Source organism: Hippopotamus amphibius, chromosome 1, assembly GCF_030028045.1.
Source record: "Hippopotamus amphibius kiboko isolate mHipAmp2 chromosome 1, mHipAmp2.hap2, whole genome shotgun sequence".
NCBI classification, from domain to species: Eukaryota; Metazoa; Chordata; class Mammalia; order Artiodactyla; family Hippopotamidae; genus Hippopotamus; species Hippopotamus amphibius.
Genome location: NC_080186.1, coordinates 110,052,962 through 110,079,121, shown reverse-complemented (window position 1 = coordinate 110,079,121; position 26,160 = coordinate 110,052,962). Strand labels below are relative to the sequence as shown.

The following is a 26,160-nucleotide window of genomic DNA, read 5'->3' as shown; positions in this document are numbered from 1 at the left end:
CCCCCCAAACCTCGAGTTCTCCAGTCCATTCTCTGCATCTGCATCCTTGTTCTTGTCTTGTCACTGAGTTCATCAGTCCCATTTTTAGATTCCGTATATGTGAGTTAGCATACAATATTTGTCTTTCTCTTTCTGACTTACTTCACTCTGTATGACAGACTCTAGGTCTATCCACCTCATAACATATAGCTCCATCTCATTCCTTTTTATAGCTGAGTAATATTCCATTGTATATATATGCCACATCTTCTCTATCCATTCATTTGTTGATGGGCATTTAGGTTGCTTCCATGTCCTGGCTATTGTAAATAGTGCTGCAATAAACATTATGGTACATGTTTCTTTTGGGATTATGGTTTTCTTTGGGTATATGGCCAGTAGTGGGATGACTGGATCATATGGTAGTTCTATTTGTAGTTTTTGAAGGAACCTCCAAATTGTTTTCCATAGTGGCTGTACCAACTTACAGTCCCACCAACAGTGCAGGAGAGTTCCCTTTTCTCCACACCCTCTCCAGCATTTGTTGTTTCCAGATTTTGTGATGATGGCCATTCTGATCGGTGTGAGGTGATACCTCATTGTGGCTTTGACTTGCATTTGTCTGATGATGAGTGATGTTGAGCATCTTTTCATGTGTTTGTTGGCCATCTGTATGTCTTCTTTGGAGAAATGTCTATTTAGGTCTTCCGCCCATTTGTGGATTGGCTTATTTGCTTTTTTGGTATGAAGCTGCAGGAGCTGCTTGTATATTTTGGAGGTTAATCCTTTGTCCGTTGTTTCATAGGCAATTATTTTTTCCCATTCTGAGGGTTGCCTTTTAGTCTTCTTTATGGTTTCTTTTGCTGTGCAAAAGCTTTTAAGTTTCATGAGGTCCCATTTGTTTATTCTCGATTTTATTGCCATGATTCTAGGAGGTGGGTCCAAAAGGATCTTGCTTTGATGGATGTCATAGAGTGTTCTGCCTATGTTTTCCTTTAGGAGTTTTATAGTGTCTGGCCTTACATGTAGGTCTTTCATCCATTTGGCGTTGATTTTTGTGTGTGGTGTTAGGAAGTGTTCTAATTTCCTTCTTTGACATGTTGCTGTCCAATTTTTCCAGCACCACTTATTGAAGAGGCTGTCTTTTTTCCATTGTATACTCGTGCCTCCTTTGTCAAAGATAAGGTGCCCATATGTGTTTGGGCTTACTTCGGAGTTCTCTATTCTATTCCATTGATCTTCCTTTCTATTTTTGTGCCACTACCATACTGTCTCGATCACTATGGCCTTGTAGTATAGTTTGAAGTCAGGAAGCCTGATTCCACCAACTCCCTTTTTCCTTCTCAAGATTGCTTTGGCTGTTCAGGGTCTTTTGCGTTTCCATACAAATCGTAAGATTTCTTGCTCTAGTTCTGTGAAAGATGCCATTGGTAATTTGATCGGGATTGCACTGAATCTGTAAATTGCTTTGGGTCATACAGTCATTTTCACTATGTTGATTCTTCCAATCCAGGAACATGGTATGTCCCTCAATCTGTTTGTGTTGTCTTTGATTTTTTTCATCAGTGTCTTAAAGTTTTCTGCATACCGATCTTTTGCCTCCTTAGGCAGGCTTATTCCTAGATATTTTCTTCTTTTTGTTGCAATGGTGAATGGGAGAGTTTCCTTAATTTCTCTTTCTGCTCTTCCGTTGTTAGTGTATAGGAATGCAAGAGATTTCTGTGCATTAATTTTGTATCCTGCTACTTTACTAAACTCATCAATTAGTGTTAGCAGTTTTCTGGTAGAGTCTTTAGGGTTTTTTATATATAGTATCATGTCATCTGCAAAGAGTGACAGTTTTACTTCTTCTTTTCCAATTTGGATTCCTTTGATTTCTTTTTCTTCCCTGATTGCTGTGGCTAACACTTCCAAAACTATGTTGAGTAATAATGGTGAGAGTGGAAACCCTTGTCTTGTTCCTGTCCTTAGAGGGAATTCTTTCAGGTTTTCCCCATTTAGAACGATGTTGGCTTTTGGTTTCTCATATATGGCTTTGATTATGTTTGCTGATTACTCCATTCATGGTAACATTTTTATACAGAACAGATACTACTTTAGTTGAATCATTCAGAAAATGATTTCCATGAGACAAAAACTAAAAAATAAATCATCACTCCGAAAACTAGCTTTCTGCACTGAGCAAGTTCTGCCTAGGGCTCCAGAGGTTTTGAATAAGCTTGGTGCTTAATTGCTTTAATATATGGTCTATGGGGTTTAGGCTATTTTAATAGCACTTCAAATAAATCATTGCAATGTGACTTTAAGCAAGTCACTTAACTTTGATTAGGTTTCAATTGCTGAAGTTTAGGAAGAATTTGGCCAACTATTGTTTTCCTGCCATAGAATGTACTCTTGAGCTTCCTCACACCCTAAATTCACCCCTCAGTTTGCATGGGGGTTGTGATGCAGGTGGAGCCCCAGTGCAGAAAAACAATCTGCTTGCTCCTTCCTTTACTTAGTCATGAATGCTTAGAGGGACAGCTGGACGTTGTGGCCATTGTCACCCTTGTGAAACCACCAGCCTAGCCAATCCCAGCAGAGTTAGAGTGACACACAGATCAGGGGAACTGCCCATGTTCCAGACTCACAAACCATGAATAGGATGTAGATTAGAAGATGACTCTCTTTCCCTGGGTAACCCATGAGCTCATTTACCTGTTACTTGAATGGTTGATGGTTTGAGCCCAACAGATAGTGTTCTGTCACTGATCCCAGGTGTTTTTGAGCTCTGTTTGTGCTGCACATTCTCTGTGCACTACTTCTCTGATCCTGATCCTCACCCTCTCCCTTTCAATCAGATACAGGAAAATACTGCCCCTACTCCTAAGGTTCACGTTAGTTTCTAAAGGGCTTGGTAAAAAGAATTATTTTTTTTAAGGGTAAAAACAAGTTCTGGAATTCCAAGCTCACTGACAATATAACCTTTCTTCCTGAGGCTGAGTTTTCTGCAGCTGCTCACTCCTGGACAGCTGGTACCGATTCCCTGAAGCCAAATAGCGAGAATACGTCTCTCATTGAACAACTTGGTTTGGGGGGTTCTTTTTTGTTCTTTGTTTGTTTGTTGTTTGTTTTTTATTCCTTGTAGCCAGAAAGAACACACTTCAGGGTAAGAGGATGTTAGAAAGAGTCTATTATAAGATTTGGGCTTTGGTTGGGTGATATGGGGGAGGATGGGAGGACGTAGGGGATGTTCCATATTGAGTACTGTTAGCACCGGCAATTGATGATTGAAGTAAGGAAGTAACAGTCATTTTGTTATGAAAAGAAGAGGAGGTTTGGGATTTTGTAGGTTCCACGGTGACCTTGTTTTTGTCTGTGCCTGGAAATGTTTATGAGGTAGACTTGTTTTGCTTGATTTTCAGTCTCAGAATAATCTTGTGTGAGGCCGATATTCTGTATCTGAGATTGTTTACTTCCAATATGAAAACAAATCAGTCAGGCTGTGAGTGTAAGATTAGTTCAGGGCAGCAGACGCTGGTATTTTTTCTTTCTCACTGGAAATCCCTAAAAGAGAGAACAGAAAAAGCAAGCACTCTGGTCCTCAAGCTGTAGATGCAAACCTGACAGGGTATCAGAGTGACTTTAACTAAGTGTTTGGAACTGTTAAAAATATTGTCGGTCGTTGTTTGTTTGAGTCCAGGAATGCGCAACCAGCAGGCTACAGTGCCAACTATATCCCCATTATTGCTGGTGTAAGGGTTTTTCTAGTAGCTATTCTTGTAAAAGGAATTTCTCAGCTTAGAAATGGTTTGTACACATGTATCTCATTTTGCTAATCCTGCCCTACTGCCTTGCAAAGAAGCTTTACAAATTCATATTCTCAATCATTTATGAGAAAAGTCTTTTTGCCACTCTGTGTTCAACACTGGATAGCTCTGTACATGCCATTTAGTTTGCCAACAATTAACCCCTTATTGAGAGATGTCTTCAAGTGAGTTTACACTCATTGGTTTAACTGACATCCTGGAAAAGCTGATATTTTGACTTTTCTGTGTTCTCTTCTTCTTTATGACTGCTCTGTTCTCTCAGATAAGCTGAGCCAAGTAAAGTGCAAACATATCACTGTTGCTTGGTGGATGCTCTTGCCTGTTAGGTTCATGTATTGTTCGCGATTTTGAGGGTGAGGGATTGATTCACAGAAGAGATATGAGGTTGTGTTAACTTGACTTCCCTTCACAGACAGCCCAGGCTGCTGCCAGTTGGGAACTCACTCATCCTGAGGAGTGAATCTCCATGATTGAGCCTGAGCAAAATAAAAATTAGAAAACAGATTTCTAAGTGTACGTTTCATTTGAATAGGACATTAACTATTAGATCTTTTCTTCATTTGTAGTCAAAACAAAAGGAGAGACTGTGCCGAGACCAGCTCGGCGACTCGAGGTGAGTGACGGGTGCCGCAAGCTTGAAGAAAACGCAGACACAGACTGAAGAGAAAGATGGGACCGGGGGACTCAAGACCTCTAGGATCAAGAGCCTTGCTGATTCATCCCACGTGGCTTTTATTGAGTTCTTGGCTAACACTCCCAGGTTAATCCCATAAACAATCAAAGGCCTCACATGACTGGGGCAATGATCTTTGTTTGCCTCCTAGGTCTGAGTTGAGCAGGTGTGGATTTGAGCTGGGCGTGGAGAGCAAAACAGCCCTGGGGGCAGGAGACCTCTCTCAGATATTAGGGGTCTGTGCCCCACCCCTGTTGGCCCCTCTGCGACTGTGCCTGTCTTAGGTTGTTCCTCCCCTGAGGAATCTTATGTGTCTTTGGCTAACCAGTCATCCTCCAGGGCCAAACAGGGTGATATGAGGAAGGGTCTGTGCCCTACCCCTGTTGGCTCCTCTGCGGCTGTGCCTGTCTTAGGTTGTTCCTCCCCTGAGGAATCTTACCCGTCTTTGGCTAACCAGCCATCCTCCAGGGCCAAACAGGGTGATATGAGGTGTGCAAGTGAGAAAGGGGCTGTGCCCCTAGAGACGGCCAACCCTCTGCCTACGCCCCCACAGTCTCCACGCCCCGCACCCTCAGCTCCTCCACTGCTCAAGCGGGACCTTCTGAATCCCATCGCTCGGCCCACATACTTAAACATTTTCAAGGTTTCAGAAAGGCTCCTGAATGTCTTCCCACAAGACTGCATTCAAAGGACTTTGTTTGGGGAACTTAATAACAGTGGCTGATGTATTGCTCTCCTGGAATTGGTTCGCCTATGCTGGTAACTGATACTTCACATAAGCCTTGTCTGAAGAGCCCAGGAAAACAAGGATCTAAAAACAAATCTGCCACAGGACACAGAGATATATGATAAATTCTTGGATAATATTATGTGGAGTTAAGTGTTGTACCCTCTTTATTCTTTTCGAGGTTGTTTGGTAACATTAATGACACATTCCTCTACCACCAGAAATGCCCTTCATAGTGTCCTTCATGTTACAAGGGCTTGGAAACAGCCACATGAAGGTGAGCACAAGATTTTTACTGTGATTCTTTGATTTTTTTTTTTTTTTTTGCATACAAGTTTAGCATACATTTTTTCTGAAAAGTCAGAACATCAGGTAAGTAGAGATAAGCATCTGAATTAGTTCCCTATTTCTGCCTATTAACAGGTTACAAAAACAGTAGTTTAAAGCAATCCATTTTTGTTATCTCAGAATCTTGTTGATTAGAGGTTTGGAAAGATGTAGCTGGGTCCTCTGCCCACACAATTGGCCAGTATGTCCTCCCCACCTGAATAGGGCTGATATTGACCACGTCGTGGTGTGACCATCTCCCATGAGGGGCTGCCCTCGTGGTCTCGTGTTCCTCTGGGATCCTCTTTATTGACCTGAATTCTAACCCCCATGATTTCTTGCAGCTCACCTGAAAGAAAGAGGCTTAGGAGAAAGCCTGGAATGTGGAGGCCCAGAACTGATCTCTGCCATGTCCTTCTCCAAGAGGAGAATAAAATAACAGAGGTCTTCATAAAACAGGACCCATATGAGGGCTGAGATCCCCAGCGATTAGAGCAGGGGAGAAAATCTAAAAGACAATGGAGGCACTAAAAGCCCCGAATGAAGAAGTAGGGTCCTCTTTGTGTTCCACTTCAGGTAGGTGCCCTTCCTGGAAAAGAAGACATTTCCCCTTGGCAGAGCACCTTGGACAACGGACTTGGTTTGATCCCACTGGGTCATTCTTGTTGCCACTAGGCTTTTGGGGTCTCCATTCTAAAGTGCTTGTTTGAAGGTGTGGCTTCTTCCTTTCATGAAAATCTCCTGGGAATTTCTGTCTGAAATGCAGTTTCTTGGGCCTTTAAGAAGCAGCACAATGACCCTGATGTAGGTATTCTTTAGCTGTGCAGCTAGGGCCCAGGGATTGGGGCCTGTCAGCCGCATGATATCATAGTTACTCATCCAAGGTTAATACTACTTTCTCTGTTTTACATTATACATTCTTCTCCATTATACATGAGAACCATATGCTCAAAGACGGTAATGAAATCACCATGTACAGCAAACTTGGTACGCGGTGGAGCTGGTATTTGCATCTTGGACAGCTATTCCTAGGGCTGTGCTCTCGTTGCTACAGCACAGTCCTAGGATAGGATTGGACTGGAAATACGGTAGCACTAGAACACATCAGTAAAAGTTAGTTTCTCCTTGTTACCTATATTTACCTGCTTGACAAATATTTACCGAATGTTCTATCTGGCAGGCTCTGGAGCAGGCACTGGGGAGGAGGGGTGAACAAGGCACACAGAGCACCTGCTCTCAGGAAGATGACCTCTAGCACCAGAGCCAGGTGTTTTACAGAGAATCACATATATGTTTTTTAAGGATGACCGTGGTGTATTTCATACACATGTTCCTTGCTCCCATTTTGTCAGCAGGGATTGAAAATTGACTGAGTATAAATAATCAGACTTTATTTTACCAGTAGAAATACTGATGTTTGACACAATGTCCTCTGAATTTCAGCTGTAGGTTCCTGGACAGTGTGTTGTACGCTTCGGACAGCGTAGCCTGTGTCCAAACCTGTGTGATGGTTCTACCGTCACTAAGTTGTTCCCAGGGTTTTGAAAATCTCCTGTTCTCTTTGGGAATCAGTTTCTTTATCAGTAAAAAAAAGTTGTTATTCAAGTCCTCCAAAGTCCCTTTCAGTTCACCTTTCTCTGAATGCATAAGAGACTGAGATGCATATTAAATGGGACCTGGGAACTGCAGCCAAGAGCAGACCTTGGTATCTTCTCTGTGTGTCTCATGCAGGAGCCTAAGCCAAGCCCAAACCCTGAAAAGACATAAATGATAGAGGAGATGGAAGAAAGAAAATCAGCAGCTTGGAAGAACGAGAATAACACAAAGAAGGGTAAAGAAATGGTAGAGCAGTTGGCTGCCAGCAGAGATGAAAAGAAGGACAAGCTGAGTTCACAAGAATCAAGGGAAAGTGAAGAGTGCACACAGCATTATCCACGTCCTCAAGGAGCAGCCTGAGCTGAGCAGGGAGGACTGAGAGAGTAACTTACTCCACAGTGAACCTGTGCACCTGCCGAGGAGATCCACAGCATGGATCAGGGTTCGTTTGCACTGCTGGGAGCACCAATTCCAAAAGGAGGAGGAGGAGACCCTGAGGCTCTGTGCTGGACCCTGCTGTTTGCACCCGCAGCTGCCCCCACAGCAGATGCCCCAAGTAAGCGTGAGCTTAGAGGGAGAAAGAATGTTTGGAGAAGGGATGGAGATGTCCATTCTTTCCTTCACCAGTTTTGCCCTGAGGTCAGGAGGGGGCAGGGTAAGGGGACCCTTCCATTTGAAGCAGAGGTACTAGTAATATTCTTCCACATTTACACTTGGAAAGACTTTACACCCAGTATTTCTTAAGTATTTGTGAGGGTTTATTTTTCCTCATGCTTTGTGAACGACTTGGAGTTCAGCTATCAGTAAGATTTACCTGAGGACATCAAAGCAGTGGGAAGAAGAATCCAAGTGGATACTTTCAACAAAGTGTGGGGCTCTTCTCAATTAGGTGTTGTGGCAGACCAGAGGATGGGAGGGGAGGCCAAGGACATCTCTTCCTAATGACAGTGAACCCCTGAGAGGAATCACTGTGGAGAGGTGGGTCTTCCTCAGCGTCACCAGAGGTCTGGATCAAAGGGCGTGGATAATGTAGGGCGGGCACGTCCTTAAGGAAGGGGATTTGCTACATCTTGGGAGAAAGCAGAGTATCTCTGAGAGCACATTTGGGAAGGAATGTAGTTGAAAAGGTGGAAGATTTGCAACCACTTTTATTCAATCAGTGAACAAATGTCACTGAGACCCTACTCGCAGCTTGATTCGGTGCCAGGAGACATGAACACAGAGATGATTAAAAGGGTATTCCAACTTTCCTGGAGCTCTCAGTCCAGCGACCAAAAAGTCATGAGAAGTGTAATGGGGGTGGATTCACTGGAGGAAGTGACCCGTGCTGCCTAGGGATGACCTCAGTGTTTCTCGTGGCCGCCCTTCTTTCTTTATCAACAGCTGGTGACCAATCCAGGTCCAACAGCTGTGGCTCTCAGCCAGATTTCATCCTCTCATGATACAACTAACATCTGCAATCTATGTTGGCTCAAAGTAGCCAACACTGCCAGCGTTTCCAGAGGAAACTGCTGATGTCTGTCTCTACTGTCTATGTCCTGGTCAGTAGGAGAAATGAACAGACAAATTGAATAAGTCTTATAGTTTCATCATGTCATAACAATCAGGGACTATCTGTCTTCTCTTACAAAAGGCAATACCTTCTAGACTTCAAATTCTCTCCCCATTTCAAAGACAATTTAAATATTGGTCATATTCCTAGAATTTTAGAACTTGGTGCTTTACCCTTACATTTCAGATCCAGTAAGCAAAGTAAAGGAGTAAAGCAACTTCCAAGTTTGCAGTGAGAATGTAGTGGGGTCTAGCAGTAAAATCCTGGCTTTCACGTGCCTGATATCTCTTTAGTGCTCTTAGAAACAGAATAATCTAACACTCCTTGAGTCACTCCTCTATCCCATCATGTTGTACAAAATATAATATCTCTGCTCATCTAGATGACTTGGATCCTAAATTAGCTGAGTTCCACGAATGCATTTACAAAGCCCCTGTGGGTAAAGCACTGTGCTAATTCTACTGTGGGATACGAATGAGGGTACACATTCCTTACTGAAGAAAGTGTGAAGATGACTGTTCCCAGCTCAGCCTAGGTATCTCTCTGTAGGTAGAATAACAACAGCAGACACCAATAGGTTCCACCTGCTGAAAGGGAAGATGAGGATGAGGTGCAATGACTCAGCTCAGTGTCCTCAACTCAATGAAGTCCACTGGCTTGTTTTCAGTTTCCTCTCCCTTGCCTTGCTTGGAAACTCTCTCCAGGTGGTAAACTGGAGCAAATGTAGGCTCATCTGCTTGTTTCTCATCTCTCAGGATCACTCACTGACCTTTACTGCCTGATGGCCAGTCTTTTGAAAATCTCTGTCTCATCTATTTTGTCCAGTTTATTGTTGTTGCTTTCTTTTGCTGTTTCAAGTGGGAGAGTAAATCCAGTTTCTGTTAGTGTGTATTCGTGCGACACCCCCTTTATAAAATCACAGTTGGAAAATATCTATCAAGATCCTGAAAAGAAACTTTTACAAAATAAAAAGCACAGTCACAACCAGGGTAAGACTGTGAACGAAGGAAAACCCTTAAACTTGACTGATAAGGAGCTAATATCCAAATATATAAACAGTTTGTAGGACTCAACATCAACAAACCCCAAACAACCCAATTAACAAATGGGCAGAAAACCTGAGCAGACGTTTTCCCAAAGAGGACATACAGATGGCCAACAGGAAAAAAGCTCAACATCAACTATCATCAGGGAAATGCAAATCAAAATCACAGTGTGATGTCACCTCACACCTATCAGAATGGCTGTCATCGAAAAGAACACAAATAACAAACACTGGCCAGGATGGGGAGAAAAGGGAACCTTGACACATGGTTAGTGGGCACAGAATTATCACATAACCCAACAATTCCAGTGCTGGGTATGCATCCAAAAAAACCCCAAAACACTAATTTGAAAAGATACATGCACCCCAGTTTTCATAGCAGGGTTATTTAGAATTGTCAAGATAGGGAGGCAATCTATGTGTCCATCAACAGATGAATGGATACAGAATATGAGGTATATGTAGTAAATGGAATACTTCTCAGTCTTAAAAAAATCAATGAAGTTTTGCCATTTGCAACAGTATGGATGGACTTGAAGAGTACTGTGCCAAGTGTAATAAGTCAGACATCACTTATATGTGGAATCCTCAAAAATACCACAAACTAGTGAATAAAACTAAACAGAAACAGACTCACAGATATAGAGAACAAACTAGCGGTTACCAGAGGGGAGCGGGGAGGGGGAGGGGGAGGGGCAACCTAGGGATCGGGATGAAGAGGTACAAACTATTATGAATAAAATAAGCTATAAGGGTATATTATTCAACACCGGGAAGATACTCAATAGGTTATAATACATATAAATGGAATATAACCTTTAAGTTGTGAATCACTATATTGTACATGTGTAAATTATATAATAATGTATATCAACTCTACGACCAAAAAAAAAAAAAGTGTATTTTAAAAGAACCATACCCGTTTTAAGGACAATGCTGGCCTGACTCTATGTTGGGGATTGCAAACCCCATAGCCCCTTGCCCAAAGGCTGAGGGAATGTTCCCTTGAGGTCTGTGGTGAAAACCAGTCCTTTGTGAGTGGAGATGCCTCTTGAAAAGCATGTCACCCTTGATTATTCCTATTCTCCAAAAGGTCCTTCAAAGGAAGGGTGAACGTGACTACAAAGTGGCCCAATGGAAAGTTCCAGCTTTGGGGCTTTCGTGGAGTATCTCTTAGGAAACACTGCTTCCAGGCTGACTTATGTTCCCTGAGGAACCAGGGAGAGACACCAAACATTTCAAATTGGTGGGCTACAACCCAGGCACTGAAAGAGGGGCAGAGATTCCCAGACCTTCTCTCAGAAACCTCATCGGTTGCTCCAAAAGAGACCCCACAAAGTCCTCCACTCACAGGATCTTCCTCCTCTTGGTGGTATAAAATGACCCTGTGCCTTATTTGCTAAGCAGGGGACACAGCGCTAGATACTACTGTTTCTTGGGTGTATTGCCATGCCAGTTATACAAAAGAAAAGAAAGACGGGAAAGCTAGGTGAGGTATTAGAAATATCTGTCCTCCCGGGGCTGCAAGAGGCAGTCACCTGGCCACACAGGTCTCCCTGAGTTTAAGACCTCTGGTGGTGGTTCTGCAGTAAAGGAATAAGCTGGTCCACTTTCTTTCCAGCAGAAAATGGGGAATGGGACTGGTCTGAAATAAAGTGTTCTTCATTGGCTGATTAGGGCCTTAATCCTCATCAACTATGATGGTTGTCAATTCAGTCTGGCCCTGGAAAGGAATACAGCATTTTTCCCCAAAACAAACTTAGAAGGGGAGTAGGAAGGTTTATCTTCCAGGAAAATGTATCTAGGAAATGCTCCCCAAGAATTTGCCCAAACTACTGAATATATTTACAGTGGTCTGTTATTAACCATTACCTGTCAGGAGAGTATGCAAACACTGTCCCCCATTACCACAAATTGTGCAGTCGAGTTTCCTAAATTTGGAGAAATCAAAGGGCTCAGTACATCCGGAGTGCAATGGATAAGCCTTTTTTTTTTTTTGGAAAACCATCTTCCTGATCATGGGATCTCCCCGGCGCCTGTACCACAACAATGCAAGATACCAATAATAGAAGAAATTGTGTGAGAGAGAACAGAGCATATGTGAGAACTCTCTATCTGCTCAATTTGTCTGTAAACCTAAAACTGTTCTAACAAGTAATGTCATAAATTTTTAAAAAAATGTAATGATGCAACACCCTCAAATCAAAGTGTTGCTGGCATCCTATAACTGCATAGTTAATACTAGCCCTTGAGGTGCACCAACCTGGAGTCTGACCAGGCCTATGCCATCAGCCTCTGCAGCCTGGCAGTTCCCCTGGAATCTGGCTGTGGAAACATGTAGGTCAAGGTGGCCGCAGAGCTCCATATGGTGCAGAGAGAACACTGGAATGTGGTGACGGCGGGGAGAAACCATCGGAGGGCCGAGGTCGGTGAAGATCCAGGACGACTCAGATTCAGCAGCTGCCCCACCCGCGGCCACAGAGCAAAGGACAGGGAGGACAGGAACTGAGAGCTACCGGATGAGGTCGCTGCCTGAAAGATAAAAGCAGCTCAGGAGGCTTTGGTCAATTTTGAGAATGGGAAGCAGGAAAATGAGTTGAAGTACGACTCGCATGTTCCCTGGTGGCTTGAGCCACCAGTCTTCCAGGTAACAGCACGCTCGCATACTGTACTCACAGAGCCGCATTACACACTCTTCTGCTGTTGCCACGGGGTGAGAACGTGCCCCTCAACCCCTCCCTCCGGTTCTGAAAACACACTCAGACTGGCCACTCAGGACACGCTGTTCTCACATGGGGCACATTAGGGCCTTGATACCAGGGAATGGGCCAGGCCGCCTGCGCCTCGCCGCCTCGGGAGCCTCCGCTCAGGTGACAGGGGACCGCCACAGCCTCTGGGGCTGCAGCCCGCCCTGTGCCCCTCTTCCCTGCGCTTCCCCCTCCGCCGAATGCGAGGCCGTGACAGGCTTTCAAAAGTGGCCGACGTTCAAAACTTTAAAACTGGCCGCTGAGCCATATAAACGTCCGGAGGCTGGAAACGTCGACGGGGAGCCCGTGGGCCGCGCTGAGCTCCGCTCCCAGGACCCAGCGGCCGCCTCAGTCTCGGGGACGCGGGTGGGCGGAGAGGGGGTGAACCCGGAAAGCGGAGGAGGAGCACGAAGGGGAGGGAGGAAAGAGCCCAGAAGAAACACTGTCAGCTGCTCACACCCGACCTCACCCCTCAGGGCGCCAGCGGCCTGGGTGCTCGCGGTGCGACGGGTGGGGCCGCGGCCGCTTCGGCTCCCATCCGGTTCCCAACAGAGAGAGGACGCGCCGTCCCCCGACGAAGCCGGCAGCGCCCCGCGCGTCTACCCTTGCACCTGGGTCCCAGGGAGGGGACACCCCACGACGTGCCTAGCCCTGTCCTGAGGATGTTCAGAGCTGCCAGGGCAGCGGCGAGAGGACAACTGCAAAGAAGGGGAAAGGAAGTTTGGGGGTTTTTTGGCGTTTGGGTTTTTTTTTCTAGCGGGAATTTTACCTCAGGGCGGAAAACTCTAGAAATGCCGGCAGAGCAGGCGCATTTGGGGGAGGCCGCCAAGCCCTCCCCTGTCGCTCCTCCCGAATGGACTTCGTGTCTTTCCACGACGTACAAACCTGAGGGCAGGCGAGTCAGGCGCCTCCTGGCGTCGCGGAGGAAGCGGGCTCGGGGCGGGGGGACGAGAGCGCCCGGCGGGAGGCGGGTGCGGGGCCCGCAGGGCTGCGCGCGGCCTGGCTCCGCGGCGGGAGGGGCGGGCCTGCGGCGGTTCCATGGTGTCATGGTGAGCACTCTGGACTCTGAATCCAGCGATCCGAGTTCGAGTCTCGGTGGGACCTTTCCCTTTAGGCCGCGCCGGCGTCTTTTACTCCCGCCGCCAGAACTCAGTCTCCTGCCGAAGCCCGCGTTCCTCCGGCTCCTGTTCCTGCCACCGCAGGCACCTGGCAGCCGCGTCCCTGACCTCTGCCGGCTCCTTCTCAAGAAAACCGGCTTCTCCGACCTGCGCGGTCCACATGGGCAGGTGGCGCGCAGGTGGGGGACGAGCCCGGGGTGTCCCCGCTGGCCCCGGGCGGTCAGCCCGTCTCTGGCCATCGGAGGCCCGGCCCCGCCGCCAAGCGGCGCAGCGACCGAGCCAGTGCCACCCCGCCGTCGGGGCCCCCTGGGTCTCCGGGGTAAAAGGCAGAGGCTGCGCCGCCTGAGTCCTGCCCCGCGAGGGGGCGTCACACCGCAGGCGTAACTGCGCGCTTGTCCCTGTGAGTCAGGGGTCGCTGTGGGGGGCTGTGATGTCGCTGGTCAGACAGGGTGACAGCCTCTTATGGTTCCAGACCCGAATGGGTAGTGCTGTATTGAGGTGCCTATTCTATTCTGAAGTTTGATTGATCCTATTCCACTGTGTTCCGATTTTATTCAGAATTTCTAGCTCCTAAGTCTCCATTGGACACGAAAAGCCGCTGTTAGGCTGAGATTTCAATCTTGACCCCAGGAAGTCCCGTGCTTTCATCCCAAGCTCAGCCAGAAAGAGGAGAAAGGCCAAGGATTCCAGCGTCTGGGGAGACCAGGGCTCCCTGACCCCTCTCCACCCAAGGCCTTTGAGACACTTGCAGAGCTTATCATCAAGGCTAGCCTGTAGCGAATATACTTTGGTTAGATTTGGGTGGAAACCAGATTTATTTTTTTATCATTATAAACTTAAATTCCTTTTTCAAATGTTGCCTCTGGATATGGAAAACACAATGTAACACATAAACCTTTTGTGCAAGGCCTTCTGTGGAACAGCCACATGGATAAGAACTAGCCGAAGAGAGTATAAAACAATAATTTATGTGTACCCCAGAACAGTGACAAAATTTTAAAACCTGCTTTCGTCAGTTGTGTTATGATTGGCATTGTTGGGTATTTCTTTATTCTTTTGTCAATATAGTGTGGGGAAAAGCAAAGGAGGCGGTATAAGGTGTTGTATTTCTATTACTCCCAGTGCCCTTAAAAACAAAACTAGTGGTATTAGAGAAAAGAGTCTCAGCTGAAAGACAGACATTCAATCAAAGCCTGTAGTTCTGAGTTTGAATTATGAATGTGAATATATGTGAATGCATGAACACATACAAATATGAGTATGTATTTGCTAGCTCTGTCCACTGCAAAGGTCTAGAATTCAACCACTTCCATTGAGTGTCTTTAGGTTACACAATTTGATTTGGGAATAATGTTTTTCACAGAAAGGAATCAGAGATTTTGAGAGATATGACTGAGTTCCGGTCAGGGGCAGATGAGACAGAAGCACCTTGTCATAGTGATATCTACAAAGGTCTCAAAGACTGTTAAAATCTTATGAAAAGGAGAAAGGAGCCAGCTTAAAGGCACATTCACTGCTGAAAGAGAGGATCATTGGAGTATCAGTAAGGACTCTATTGCAATGAATTGAAATACTTCAATGTGTTTGAAACTTTGATTTCATATTAGCACAGGGGGAAAAAAAAGAAATAAAAGAAACTAGTTGGTGACCATGGAGGATGCTTGGGGAATTGCTCATTAAGCTGCAGTTTTCTTTACAGAGGGAACCACTAAGTAACTAAACAGTATTTAGTACTAAGGGGAAGTTTTTTTTTATGCAAGTGTACCAGCTAGATAACACATGGCCATGGAATATCACCATTTTGCTCCACATAACTAGTTCACGGATCTAGGCCTTGAACTCCAAGGGCTGCTAACATTATTTGAGGAAACACACAGGAGTTGATGTGCCTCCTGATCAGAGAGCACACACCACTTCTGAGGTGCCCTTGCCAGGATACCAAACACAATCTCCTCTGCCTCTGTATCTACTGTGTCCAAAATAGGGGCCACTAGACACATATGGCTATTGAATACCTAGAATGTGGCTAGGACGACTAAGGAACTGGATTTTAATTATATTTAATTTATAATTCATGTGAATGTAAACTTAAAGGCTGAAGATATGCACAACATTTTTCTATTAAACACAACTTTAAAGCTTTGGTGGAATTATGTTTCCCTTAATGTGCAGCATTAATTAGCTGTGTAGAAGATAATATTTGTATCATTGTGTGCTTATACTTTTCAGTTTTCAATGTGGTTACTCGGAAAATTGAAATTACATATGTGGTTTGCAATTTCATTATATTCCAGCACTGCTTTAGATTCTACCACCAAAAAGAAAGTATGGAGGACGGAAGAATTTATTAAAGTACACCCAGTTATACAATTTACATTGTGGGAATGCTACAGAACAAACAACTCCACTTCTTCAACAAATGAATGATTTAAGAAAGGAAAAGAAAAGGACAGCAAGAGACCAAGAGAGCTGGAGCAAGAGTGAGAGGGAAGGAAGCAAGGAAAGAAGGGGGGGAGGGACAACGGGAGGGAGGAAGGAAGAGGCAGGGGAAGAAAGGAAGGGAGGGAGGGAGGAAGAAACCCAGAGTAAATATGTGTGTAAAGACTTCAACACATATCCTACTAATTACAGTTTGTGCATTTTCTTTGGGTCCCAAGAAAGAATAACTTAAAAACAATAATGGGAAATTTGAGCACTCTTTTATGACATTAAAGATGCTGAATTAATTTATGAACAATTATAATGCTATGATGAGAATACTTTCAAAAAGAGTCCTCATTTACGGAAACATACTGGCAAAATGACAGACGAAATATGATATCTGAGATTTGCTTTACAGAATATAGGGAAAGGTAAGTGGGTGGCTTGTAGTAAAACAAGGGCAGCCATAAGCTGATATTTGTTGGTCGTGGCTAACAAAGATGGGGATGTTCTTATATAATTCTATTTTGTGTACTATTGAAAACCTGCATTTGAAAAAGAATGATAGGAGAGCACAGGTCCACCTAGGATAATGGCAGCAGGAACTCTCCACGTGCATTTCAGAGGGCTAGGGACTAACAGAGAGAGTCAAGGACACCAGTCATAACCCTGCCCCAACCAAGGGCCAGAGGACACCGTGGACTCCAGTTGGTTTGTATTTAGCCAGGTGTGGTAGCCACACAGAAGTAGAGGAACCGGCAAAGACTCTGCACATAGAGGAGCACAAAGATAATTGACACACATCAGGGATCGATAAGGGCTGGTAAAATTTTAGAGAAAGCATCATAGAATAAGATATTCATACACTCTCAAAGCACCACTAATCAAATTACTGATTATAGACAGCAAACATGTCTTTCCAATGGATGGATCTCATGAAGCCCTGCACAACAGTGTCCAATGCTAAAATGACAATAGTGGTGACAGGCAAAGTGGACACTCTCAGCCTCCAAAGGGGCTGCGCTAGGAAGCACACAGCATGCACTAGGTGGTGTTCTAGGCAAAAAGGTTTCCCCTGAATTTAATCATGAGGAAATGCTCAGACAATGGCAAACTGTAGGCCTTTGAGCCAGACAACTGACCTGTCCTCTGCAAACAAGTCAATGCCACCACCATTGAAGACAGCTACCAAAAGGTGAGGAGAGGCTTGAGGTTCCCAAGGACTAAAGAAATATAGCAGCACAATCTTTTTAGGCCTTTGGAACCCAAAACATCTCTTCTCCTTTTTGTGGTCTTAGTTGTGGAGACCTTGACTGTTTGAAGAAAGACTGGCCAGCTGTCTTGCTCAGTGGCCTAAATTCTGCAGTTGTCTGATCACTACCTTGTAATGAAACTCAGGCTAAACATTTTCAGCAAGAACACTGCATAGTTAATGCCATCTACTCCTGGTCCAGTCCATCTAGTGGCAAAGAATGACCAGGTTGACATGTTGCCTTCTTCCAGTTGCTCCTGATGCTGGTGTGTGGAGGAGGCGTATTGAGAGGAACAAGAGTTAAGGTCTCTCCAAACTGTGTGTCCATCAAAGCATTGGTCTCCTTATTGACTGATCACACTTGGAGGCTGATGGCTGGGATTTCTTCCATCAAATCTGTCTTTTGGAGTGTGGAAAGTGGTTGTTGGTTGGGATGTCGATTCTCAGGAAAGGATCCCTCCAATATTCTGTTGAGGCTTGAACTTGACTTGCTGTTGTAGATTTTTTTCATCAAATGGAAAGGGTACATTTTATAATATGGATTCATCCAAACTGGCAATATCTTTTCTTAGTTCCTAGGGAAACTGGTATCTGCAAAAGACAGAGGGAGAGAGAGAGATGACACGGGAGTTTTCCTAGGTCCTGCTGATACCTGAGCCTGGAGGGATGGCTACATGATGACAGAGGCCCGGGCAGGCTGAGCTCCTGTTGACAGGAGGAGCTGAAGGGGGAGCCACAGGCTGGCTGAAGGGGAAAGTGAGATGCATAAGTTAGCAGAAATAGCTCCTGAGATTTTCATCCAGCCTGTGGAGCAGAATCTAGGGACCCCTGTCCTCACCCCACCAGTGCTTGGTCATATTGCAGCTCAAGCTGCTGCAGAGCCTTAGCCAGCTTCCTACCACCCAATCCGCAGCAGCCACTTTACTCTTGAACCCCTTCATCTGAATCGAATGATGACATTCTCACATGTACCAGGGATGGATGTACTTAGCATCCCTCGTACACATTCAGAAACGGACTGCTATGGGAGCAGAGATGCTTGCTGGAGAAATACACTCTCTTCTACCTCTACATCCCTGCCTTCTGAGGAGGAGGGACCGGCTACAGGGAGAGCCCTGCAATATGAGAGCCAACAGGGACCTCAGAAGGTATCCAAGTCCAGTTCCACCTTTTACAGATGAGGAGCTCTGGTGCCAAGGAACTAAGGACTAACTAAAACCACGTGGCCTGTGGTTGCCAACCCTGGTCTAGGACCCAGGCCACAGGCCCTTTCCATACACTTGGGGGAACAGAGAGGAGAGGCTCCCATGTGGAGGTGTCAGCAATTAATAGAGGCTGTTTGGTCACCCTCCTGGACAGGGATCAGGCTCTACAGAGAAATCCTGCTCCAGAGGGGCTGAGGAAAGAATGGAAACAGGGAGAACTCAAAATGAAATTAGCAAAATGAGAGCAGGGAGTGTAACGGCAGCCCAACCCCTTTGCATCCCATGGACACCAACAGTCTATGAAGGTGATTTCATGCTGGATCCCCCGAGAGCATTGCTAGAAACGTTCTCAACCTCTAGACAAACACAACTCTGAAGTGAAAGGGAAAAAGCATTAGTTTTAGTTATACTAGATTCTCATCACTGTTTTCTCTAACTTTGCCCAAAGAAAGAGTCTCTCCTAGTATTTTACATTAGTGTATAGACGGGCATGAAAAAGGATACACATAGGAGAATGAGGCCTAAGATTCATTATGGGGCTTTTGCATAAAGAAAGAATTTAATTAAAAAACGCATTTGTTGAATCTGCAGTTCTGAGCCAATTAGTAGGCTGTGAAATCCATTTAGTAAATAGTGAACTGCAAGTTGCATTTTACAGTAGAAATGAAAACACTCCAGTTCATTATTGTGGTAAGGGGAGGTACTATTTTATACTGTGGGTTTCTATGTAATGTGTATTTTTTATTCTATCTTGTACTATAAAAATTGTAAAAAACATTGGATCCAAACAGAGAGATTATATATAGAACCTACGTATCTATCTTTTTTCTCTTTGCTCTGAGCTATACAAATAGTTCTGTTGAGAGAAGAATGCTAATTCCCTTAAAGGCTGATCTTCAGCTTTTCTATGAAGTAGCCACACGATGGACACTGCCATACTGGTTACTGACGTCCTACCACATCCATAGTCCTTCTAATCCCTAGACGCATATTAGCAGAGCTTTTAAAAATACTGATACCCAAACCTCACCACAGAACTTTACAATCAGAATTTGAAGAGATTGGGTTAAGGCATTCAAGTTAGATCAAAACTCACCCACTTCTTGTTTTCTAATTGCATGATTGAGAACTACTCACTAGACCTACACTGTTTCATACCATTCTTTTTCTTCTCTCCATCTAGTCCACCATGGACTCCTTTTCCACTGGCCCTAAAGGTTTTTTGGCCTTTCTCCGACACTCCCATATAAATAACTTGCCTTCTCAATTAGATTTGTCTGAAGCAATGATTATCTTATATTCTTGTGTATCTAACTGGGTCTTCATACATCTGGCCCAAAGGTAATTCACTCCAATGCTCTCCTCCATTCCCTGGCCTCAGATTCCAACTCAGTTCATTTTTCTGGATTCTTACTGAACATGTAGAAGCAGTCATTTGCAAAAAGGGAGAAGTCTGAATGCCTATGCACCTCACGTCTATGCATTTTGAAAACCTGGCCTCTGCATCTCCTTTTGGCCACTGTCCCTTTAGTGTGCCATCTACTGTCCTCCATCTACTGTCCTCCAACTACTGCCAGCTCCAGTGAGTCCCTGGAAGCCCCATGCACATCAGCACAGAACTGCCCACCTGGAGCCGAGGAGAGCCCTGACTCCAGGCCAGTCCAGGACTCCCACCTATGACCCAGGTTCTTATTTAGTTTTTATAATCAGGGCTCTTTTCCTCAGTTTCAGCATTTCTTATTCAGGTGGAGAAGTTGAGGGTTAAGGGCTGTCCGAGGTTGGGTCCTCCAAAACCCAACCCACATGCAAGTAATTCATTCAGTCGCGATCCTGGAAGGAAGAGGCAGTGGATTTGGGGGGGATGGGCAAGGAAAGGAAGCTGAAGAAACCAAGAGAATATGTGGTATCAGGCGAAGCATCATGTCTTCAGTGTCTTAAATGATGCTCTTCTGATGGAGGACCATGGATCTGAGCCTCCCTATGGCTGAAAGGAACGGTCAGAGGGAATATCAGGAGAGCAGTTACAGAGACTGAACAGGGTTCAGAGTGCAAACAGGAGAAGGAGATGGAAGGGCCTGGCAGGGAGGCAGCCCCCATGGGAAACAGAGCAAAGACCAGACGAGGTAGCATCAGCTGTTGAGGGCACAAAGGAGGAAGAGGAAAATTAGTGTGAGACTGAGCTGTAACCTTAAGTGAAGAGTAAAAGGCAGGAGTGCATGGAAGAGCCTCAGGTGTGCTTACCTCTGTACCCTAAGCTTGAAGGCCAGGGAATCTGCATGCTAGTCTCCAGGTGCTGAACAGCAGTTTTCTTCTGATAATCTTCTGTTTCAGGACACTTAAGGCATGAATCTTGCTGCAGACCAGACACTCATGCTTGCTGGCAGCTGAGCCCTCACCCTCCAGCTTGGGAGGGGTCTTCATTCCGATGGAGGCATCCAAACCCAGCTCTGACATAAAACCACAGACAACAGGATCCATTGTTACTCATGACCTTCCTATGACTTATTCCCCCACCCAAGAGGGACAGCAAGTAAGGAAAGTGTCCAGGAACAAGAAAGGCCACCTGAAAGGCCATGGTCAGGTGAAGCCAATGGCGACACGAGTATTTTCTTTTTTCTTGATATTCCTTACACTACCCATAAATGGTAAGACTGCCAGTAGGCAAACATGCTCCCAAATAATAAAAAAAAGTCAAGAAAAATAGAATTGATAAAAAGTCCCTAGCTAGAAAAGGTAAAGGCAAGGAAATCATTCCAGATACAGATTGTACTCTCTGGAGGAAAGAGAGTGTAGAGATCAGGCAAAGTCACAGTTGAAGGAAAACCTTGAGATAGAAGAGAATGCAGGAAGTCTCAAACTGGAAAATTTAAAAATATACATCAATATATATTTCACATATATATGCACACATACTATGTGTAATATTTATACATAGTCAATCTAAATAAGGCATGGAAGATATGATACAATGCAACAACACTCACAAGTGTGTGTGTATAAAGGAACGAATGCATGAGGGTGATGAGATATCGACTGGATCATTCTAACGGCCTCCTGATGAGCTGAGTTTGAAAAAGCAAGGAGGAAAATAAGAAGAATGAAAAAATGAAGCTCTGGTGGGAAACATGAACTGTTATATATGGGGGGGCAGGGATCCCAGGGTGGAGGAGGATGAACATAAAGTCCACGAAGATTATCCTTTGCTGCAAAGTCTGATGCAAAGCCTGGATTTATGCTGAGTCCTCTGGGGAAATTGAGTAGGAGACAGTGACTGAGCCAGCGGGGTTAGGTCTTGGCTGGAAATGTGGGAAGCCAAGGACGAGAAAAGGAGAGACTAGAGGGAAGAGGAGACAACTAAATACCACAAGACCTACTGGCATGTGGCAGGGCTGTGCATCCCTGCACTCCCTGAGCACCTTCTATGAGACTCTCCCTGGTGCCGCAGGGGAGCTCCTTTTTATCTCACCCCCACCGAGGATGTGGCGCTCTCTTCATTTCTCAGATGAGGCCATCACCTGAGGGATAAGCCCCAGGCAGCCCCAGGCTCCGGTGCAGATGTGGAGAGAGGTGGAGGGTAAGGATACATTCGTCCCAGGTGAAATGGATGTGAGGGTTTCAAAGCTCTTTTAAGACAATCTGAGCAGTGGTGGATCCTGGGGAGAAGAAAACTGAGGACACGGCCACGGAGCTGAGTGAAGAGGGTGAATCACAGGGAGTGTCGTCAAAGAGACTGATCAGTGCACTTCAAGGATGAGGGTGGCCCTTTATTTTAAAAGGAGAGGAAAACAAGAGGAAAATAACCTGGATATGAAAAGCAAACAGGAGACTGAGTTGTGGGGCCCTGTTTACATTGCTACAGAATGTTACTAATACACTGTTACTGAGAGCATCTAGCAGGGAAAAGTTGGCTTGAGCATAGATGTTGAAGGGAGAGAAAAATATTGGCCAACATGCCTTTCTGAAAAAGCAAAGGTAGATGGGGTCCAGAGAAAATGGAGATCATAAAAACTATGCTACCGCAGGAGAAACAATGCACGTGCAAGCATTTACTAAGTGCTAAGCACCAGAAAGACCTAATGGTTAGGGATTATATATTCATAGTAATTCTGAAGCCATTTTTACTGAATCATGCACTCTAGACATTATGTTGCTTAATATTCTCAACAACCATGGAATGAAGATAGAATTCTTCAAGAGTTCAGATGAGAGATGTGAGATGGAGACACCAGTTAAATACCAGGCATTTGCAAACCCAGGACCTGAGGCAGAGCTGGTCCTAAATCCCAGGTTCTTGCTCACTCACTCTGTTAGAGCATCACAGATTTCAACTTGACCTACAGCAGGTGTGGAAGAGGCCCCATTGCCTCCTCCACCCACAACCCTCTGCTGACTAGAGCTTCTAATCCTTGTTTTTTTCTTACCTAGGAAGAGTGGTCCCTGGTTTACATAATCAGTGTCGGTGTTAAAGCCCCCGATGGTGAAGGAAAGACTGAGCGAGGCTTTGCTGTCACCACAATCGAAATCCTGGTCCAGCCGTACTTGCAGATAATTGGTATCCTGGGTGCTTTTCTGCAACTGTGCTTGTGAAGTTTGCACCTCTGACCCTTGGAAATTCACAGGCCCTCGGTGACAGTCCTCCCATGTGTCACCTGAAAGGGAAAGAGTGTGCAGTAGGACCAATCCAAGTTTTCCTTTGCTAATCCCTCCCAGAATGGATGTGCCTTCCTATCAGTGAGACCATCCAGTGACCCAACAATAAAGGCAGAAATCGTGTCCATGAAGGAGAGGTCATGTTTCTGGCTGGGCAGATGCTGGGATGGCAGTTGCTAGGCTGCAATATCCTTGAAATGAAAAATTACCCACTTGAGTCTAGAGGGTTTTGGATGGCAGTTGTGGTCCCATCTATTACTAAATTATTACTAAACTCAATCCTGTAGCTTACAGACAAAGCTCTAGGCAGGCCTCAAGGCATGGAGGAGAAAGAGTTGTTGATATCTACCCACAAGAATAAAAGAACAGGGGAAGAAGTATGGCTTAAAGGCTTCAGGTACCACTAGAAAAGTGAGTTGGGTAACGACAGTATATGAACCAAGTTAAGAGAATGCTTCACAGTTCTGGAACCTTTTAACTTCCTTACTTGTGATTTTTGTCTACCTTTCCACTCACCCATACATATATATATTCTATTGCCACATGGGGCAGAGTGGGCGTGGATGGTATCAGCAGATAGAAGCAGTTGTAGCAGAGGCCCGAATCCCTTATTGGAAGCTTAGGTGCAGAAGGGCTACAGAATCAGAGTGTTTGCTTCTTTAGGGAGAATGTAACACAATGCACAATCCTTATATTACACTCCCCTCCAGTGGGGTCTGGGCAGTGCCCCTAAGCAAATGTGTTGCTATTTCTCCTGTGAAATGAATACATATTCTCAGAACGTGGGCTAAGCAAAGATATCAAGTACCCTCATCCAGTCCAGGTCAGGCTCAGGTGGGGTTGTGCCCCACAGGACCTGCTCCACATTGCTGTGAGGCTCCCGTCTGGCCTCTCTCCTATACATCCGCATCCTCAACAAGGTTTGTTTAACTGTTTCTTTAAAGTGTCTCTCATGGATCTGTTACCACTGAGTCTTCCAGAGAGCATCTATGTCTGACTCTCAACAATGATTCATCCAATCTCCTTCTATTTGCTTTCTCTGATTCTGGCCTCTCCACATCGTCAAAGGTCACCTGTCTTATTACCCCCAAATCCTGTTTCATCGCACACTCCTTGGCTTATGGAAATTCATCCTCCCTTCTCTACTACACGAGCTCTGCACTCCTCACGCCTTTGTAGTCCTCCTGTCATCTGGCTCCTCTTTCTTCTGCAAAATCATTTCCCACATCTCCCTTCTACAAATCCTCCCAGACTCAGGCGGGCCCCTCCCTGACCCCAGCCCTGCACCAGGAGCCTCTTTGAGCCTCCAGGGCTTTTTTCACAAGCACTTCTCTTAGCCTGGTGTGCCCTTCATATTTCCTCCAGGCAGAGTATTTTAATCATTAATCATCAATGTTAGGACACTTCATCAGATCATATGGTAATTCACAGTTCATATGGGTCAAACCTTTTAATTTAACAAATTAGGTGGGTGAAAGATGTATCAAAACCAGGTATCCCCATTCTCCAATGTGATTTTCAATCAAGGTCTAGGATTGTTTGTTGTTGTAGTTGTAGTTTTGAAGGGTTTTTTTTTTTCTTTTTCGGCTTTGTTGGGTGTTCATTGCTGTGCGCAGGCTTTCTCTAGTTGTGGCGAGTGGGGGCTACTCTTCCTTGTGGTGTGCAGGCTTCTCGTTGCAGTGGCTTCTCTTGTTGCGAAGCACAGGCTCTGGGTGTGAGGGCTTCAGTAGTTGCTGCGCATGGGCTCAGTAGTTGTGGTGCACGGGCTTAGTTGCTCCACAGCATCGGGATCTTCCTGGACCAGGGATTAGACCCCTGTGCCCTGCATTGGCAGGTAGATTCTTAACCACTGAGCCACCTGGGAAGTCCCTAGGATTGTTTTCAGTGATCACTCCTTACCCTCTTCTGCAGACTAATGGGCTTTATTAAATTTATGCTTTGAACATTCTTTGCATTTGCATGGGAAAAAGACAAACATTTCATCAAACATCGACACTATTGCCTCATATTATTAGTTTGGCATGATGGGAAGAGGCCCTAAGAAAAGCTCATGTTGTAATTTAAAAATATAGTGTTTGCACTGTTTCCACAGGGTTTCTCCTTATACAGAGAGAGGGTGGGGCAGACGCGACCACCTGTGCCCACACCGCTGCATCACAGCTGTCCACACTCTTATATCCACACTGTTCTCAGGTTATCATCAGAACCCAGACACAGGATGGATCCGTGGATTATTTAGATGTTCCACTCATTCCTCTCAGCCCATCTGTGTGGGTGACTTGGCCTCTCCGGGGCCTTTCTGAATGAGGGCCTGGCAGGGCTGGGACACATCACACACATCTCACTCGTGAGACCTGTGTCTGAGCATCACTCATCCTCCTCATTGAAACTCAGACCCTGACCTGGCAGATCCCCACCACAGCATCCCCTTCCAAGTCTCAGTAAAAACTAGACAGATGCTGGGGAACAGTCCACCTGCCTTCTAACAGAATCATATTCAGGCTTTTCTCATCATATGCTGGCTGGTTTAGCTGAATAATGATTGGAATCTACAAAACCTCACATGAAAATGAATCTTTGTTGCTCCATTGAATCTTTGGCCATTCATGGGTGGGTGGGTGGGGGGAATGCCAGGGCTCTGCCTTGGTTCACGGAAACATACAAGCAAGGTGAGGGTAGGGGTCTTCGTATCCTCATATCCAGATGACGGTTTTGCTAAGAGGACCAACTTAGAGGAGACAGACACTGGGGATGACAGCAGTGACACCAGGGAAACAACAGATCCAAAGATGGAGTTAAGGCTGTCAACATCGCTGGAAAGGCACAGACATCCAGGGATGTTTGGGGGTATGGAAATGGGAGCATTTGGGGTAAGAAGAGACATTTCATGGGTATCAGGAAAGAAGACAGTCATCTCTGCGCACTTGCACATTTGCAACTGAGTGAGTTTGTCACACCTACCTCGGGTCCAGTGATCTAACTCAGGGCCTGACCCACAGGCTCGGCCAGGATGAAGAAGAGACACTGCTCCCTGACCCACCTGATGTCTGTGCTTAAAA

General features: G+C 45.3%; 1 protein-coding gene and 2 non-coding genes across 3 annotated transcripts in view; 2 read left to right on the top strand and 1 right to left on the bottom strand.

Annotated features, from left to right (window-relative positions):
* Positions 1 to 11,584: 11,584 nt before the first annotated feature.
* Positions 11,585 to 11,750, bottom strand: LOC130842092 (U1 spliceosomal RNA). Its single transcript, XR_009050349.1, has one exon. It is a non-coding gene; the product is annotated as a U1 spliceosomal RNA (small nuclear RNA).
* Positions 11,751 to 12,500: 750 nt separating this feature from the next.
* The window catches only part of LOC130835123 (myomegalin-like), a 62,123-nt gene continuing 48,463 nt past the window's right edge, over positions 12,501 to 26,160 (top strand). The window contains exons 1-3 of the mRNA XM_057706439.1: positions 12,501 to 12,821; positions 12,932 to 12,956; positions 13,703 to 13,892. Coding sequence (XP_057562422.1) covers positions 12,501 to 12,821; positions 12,932 to 12,956; positions 13,703 to 13,892 — 536 coding nt within the window. The remainder of the gene's footprint in view (positions 12,822 to 12,931; positions 12,957 to 13,702; positions 13,893 to 26,160) is intronic.
* TRNAQ-CUG (transfer RNA glutamine (anticodon CUG)) lies at positions 13,488 to 13,559 on the top strand. Its single transcript has one exon. It is a non-coding gene; the product is annotated as a tRNA-Gln (tRNA).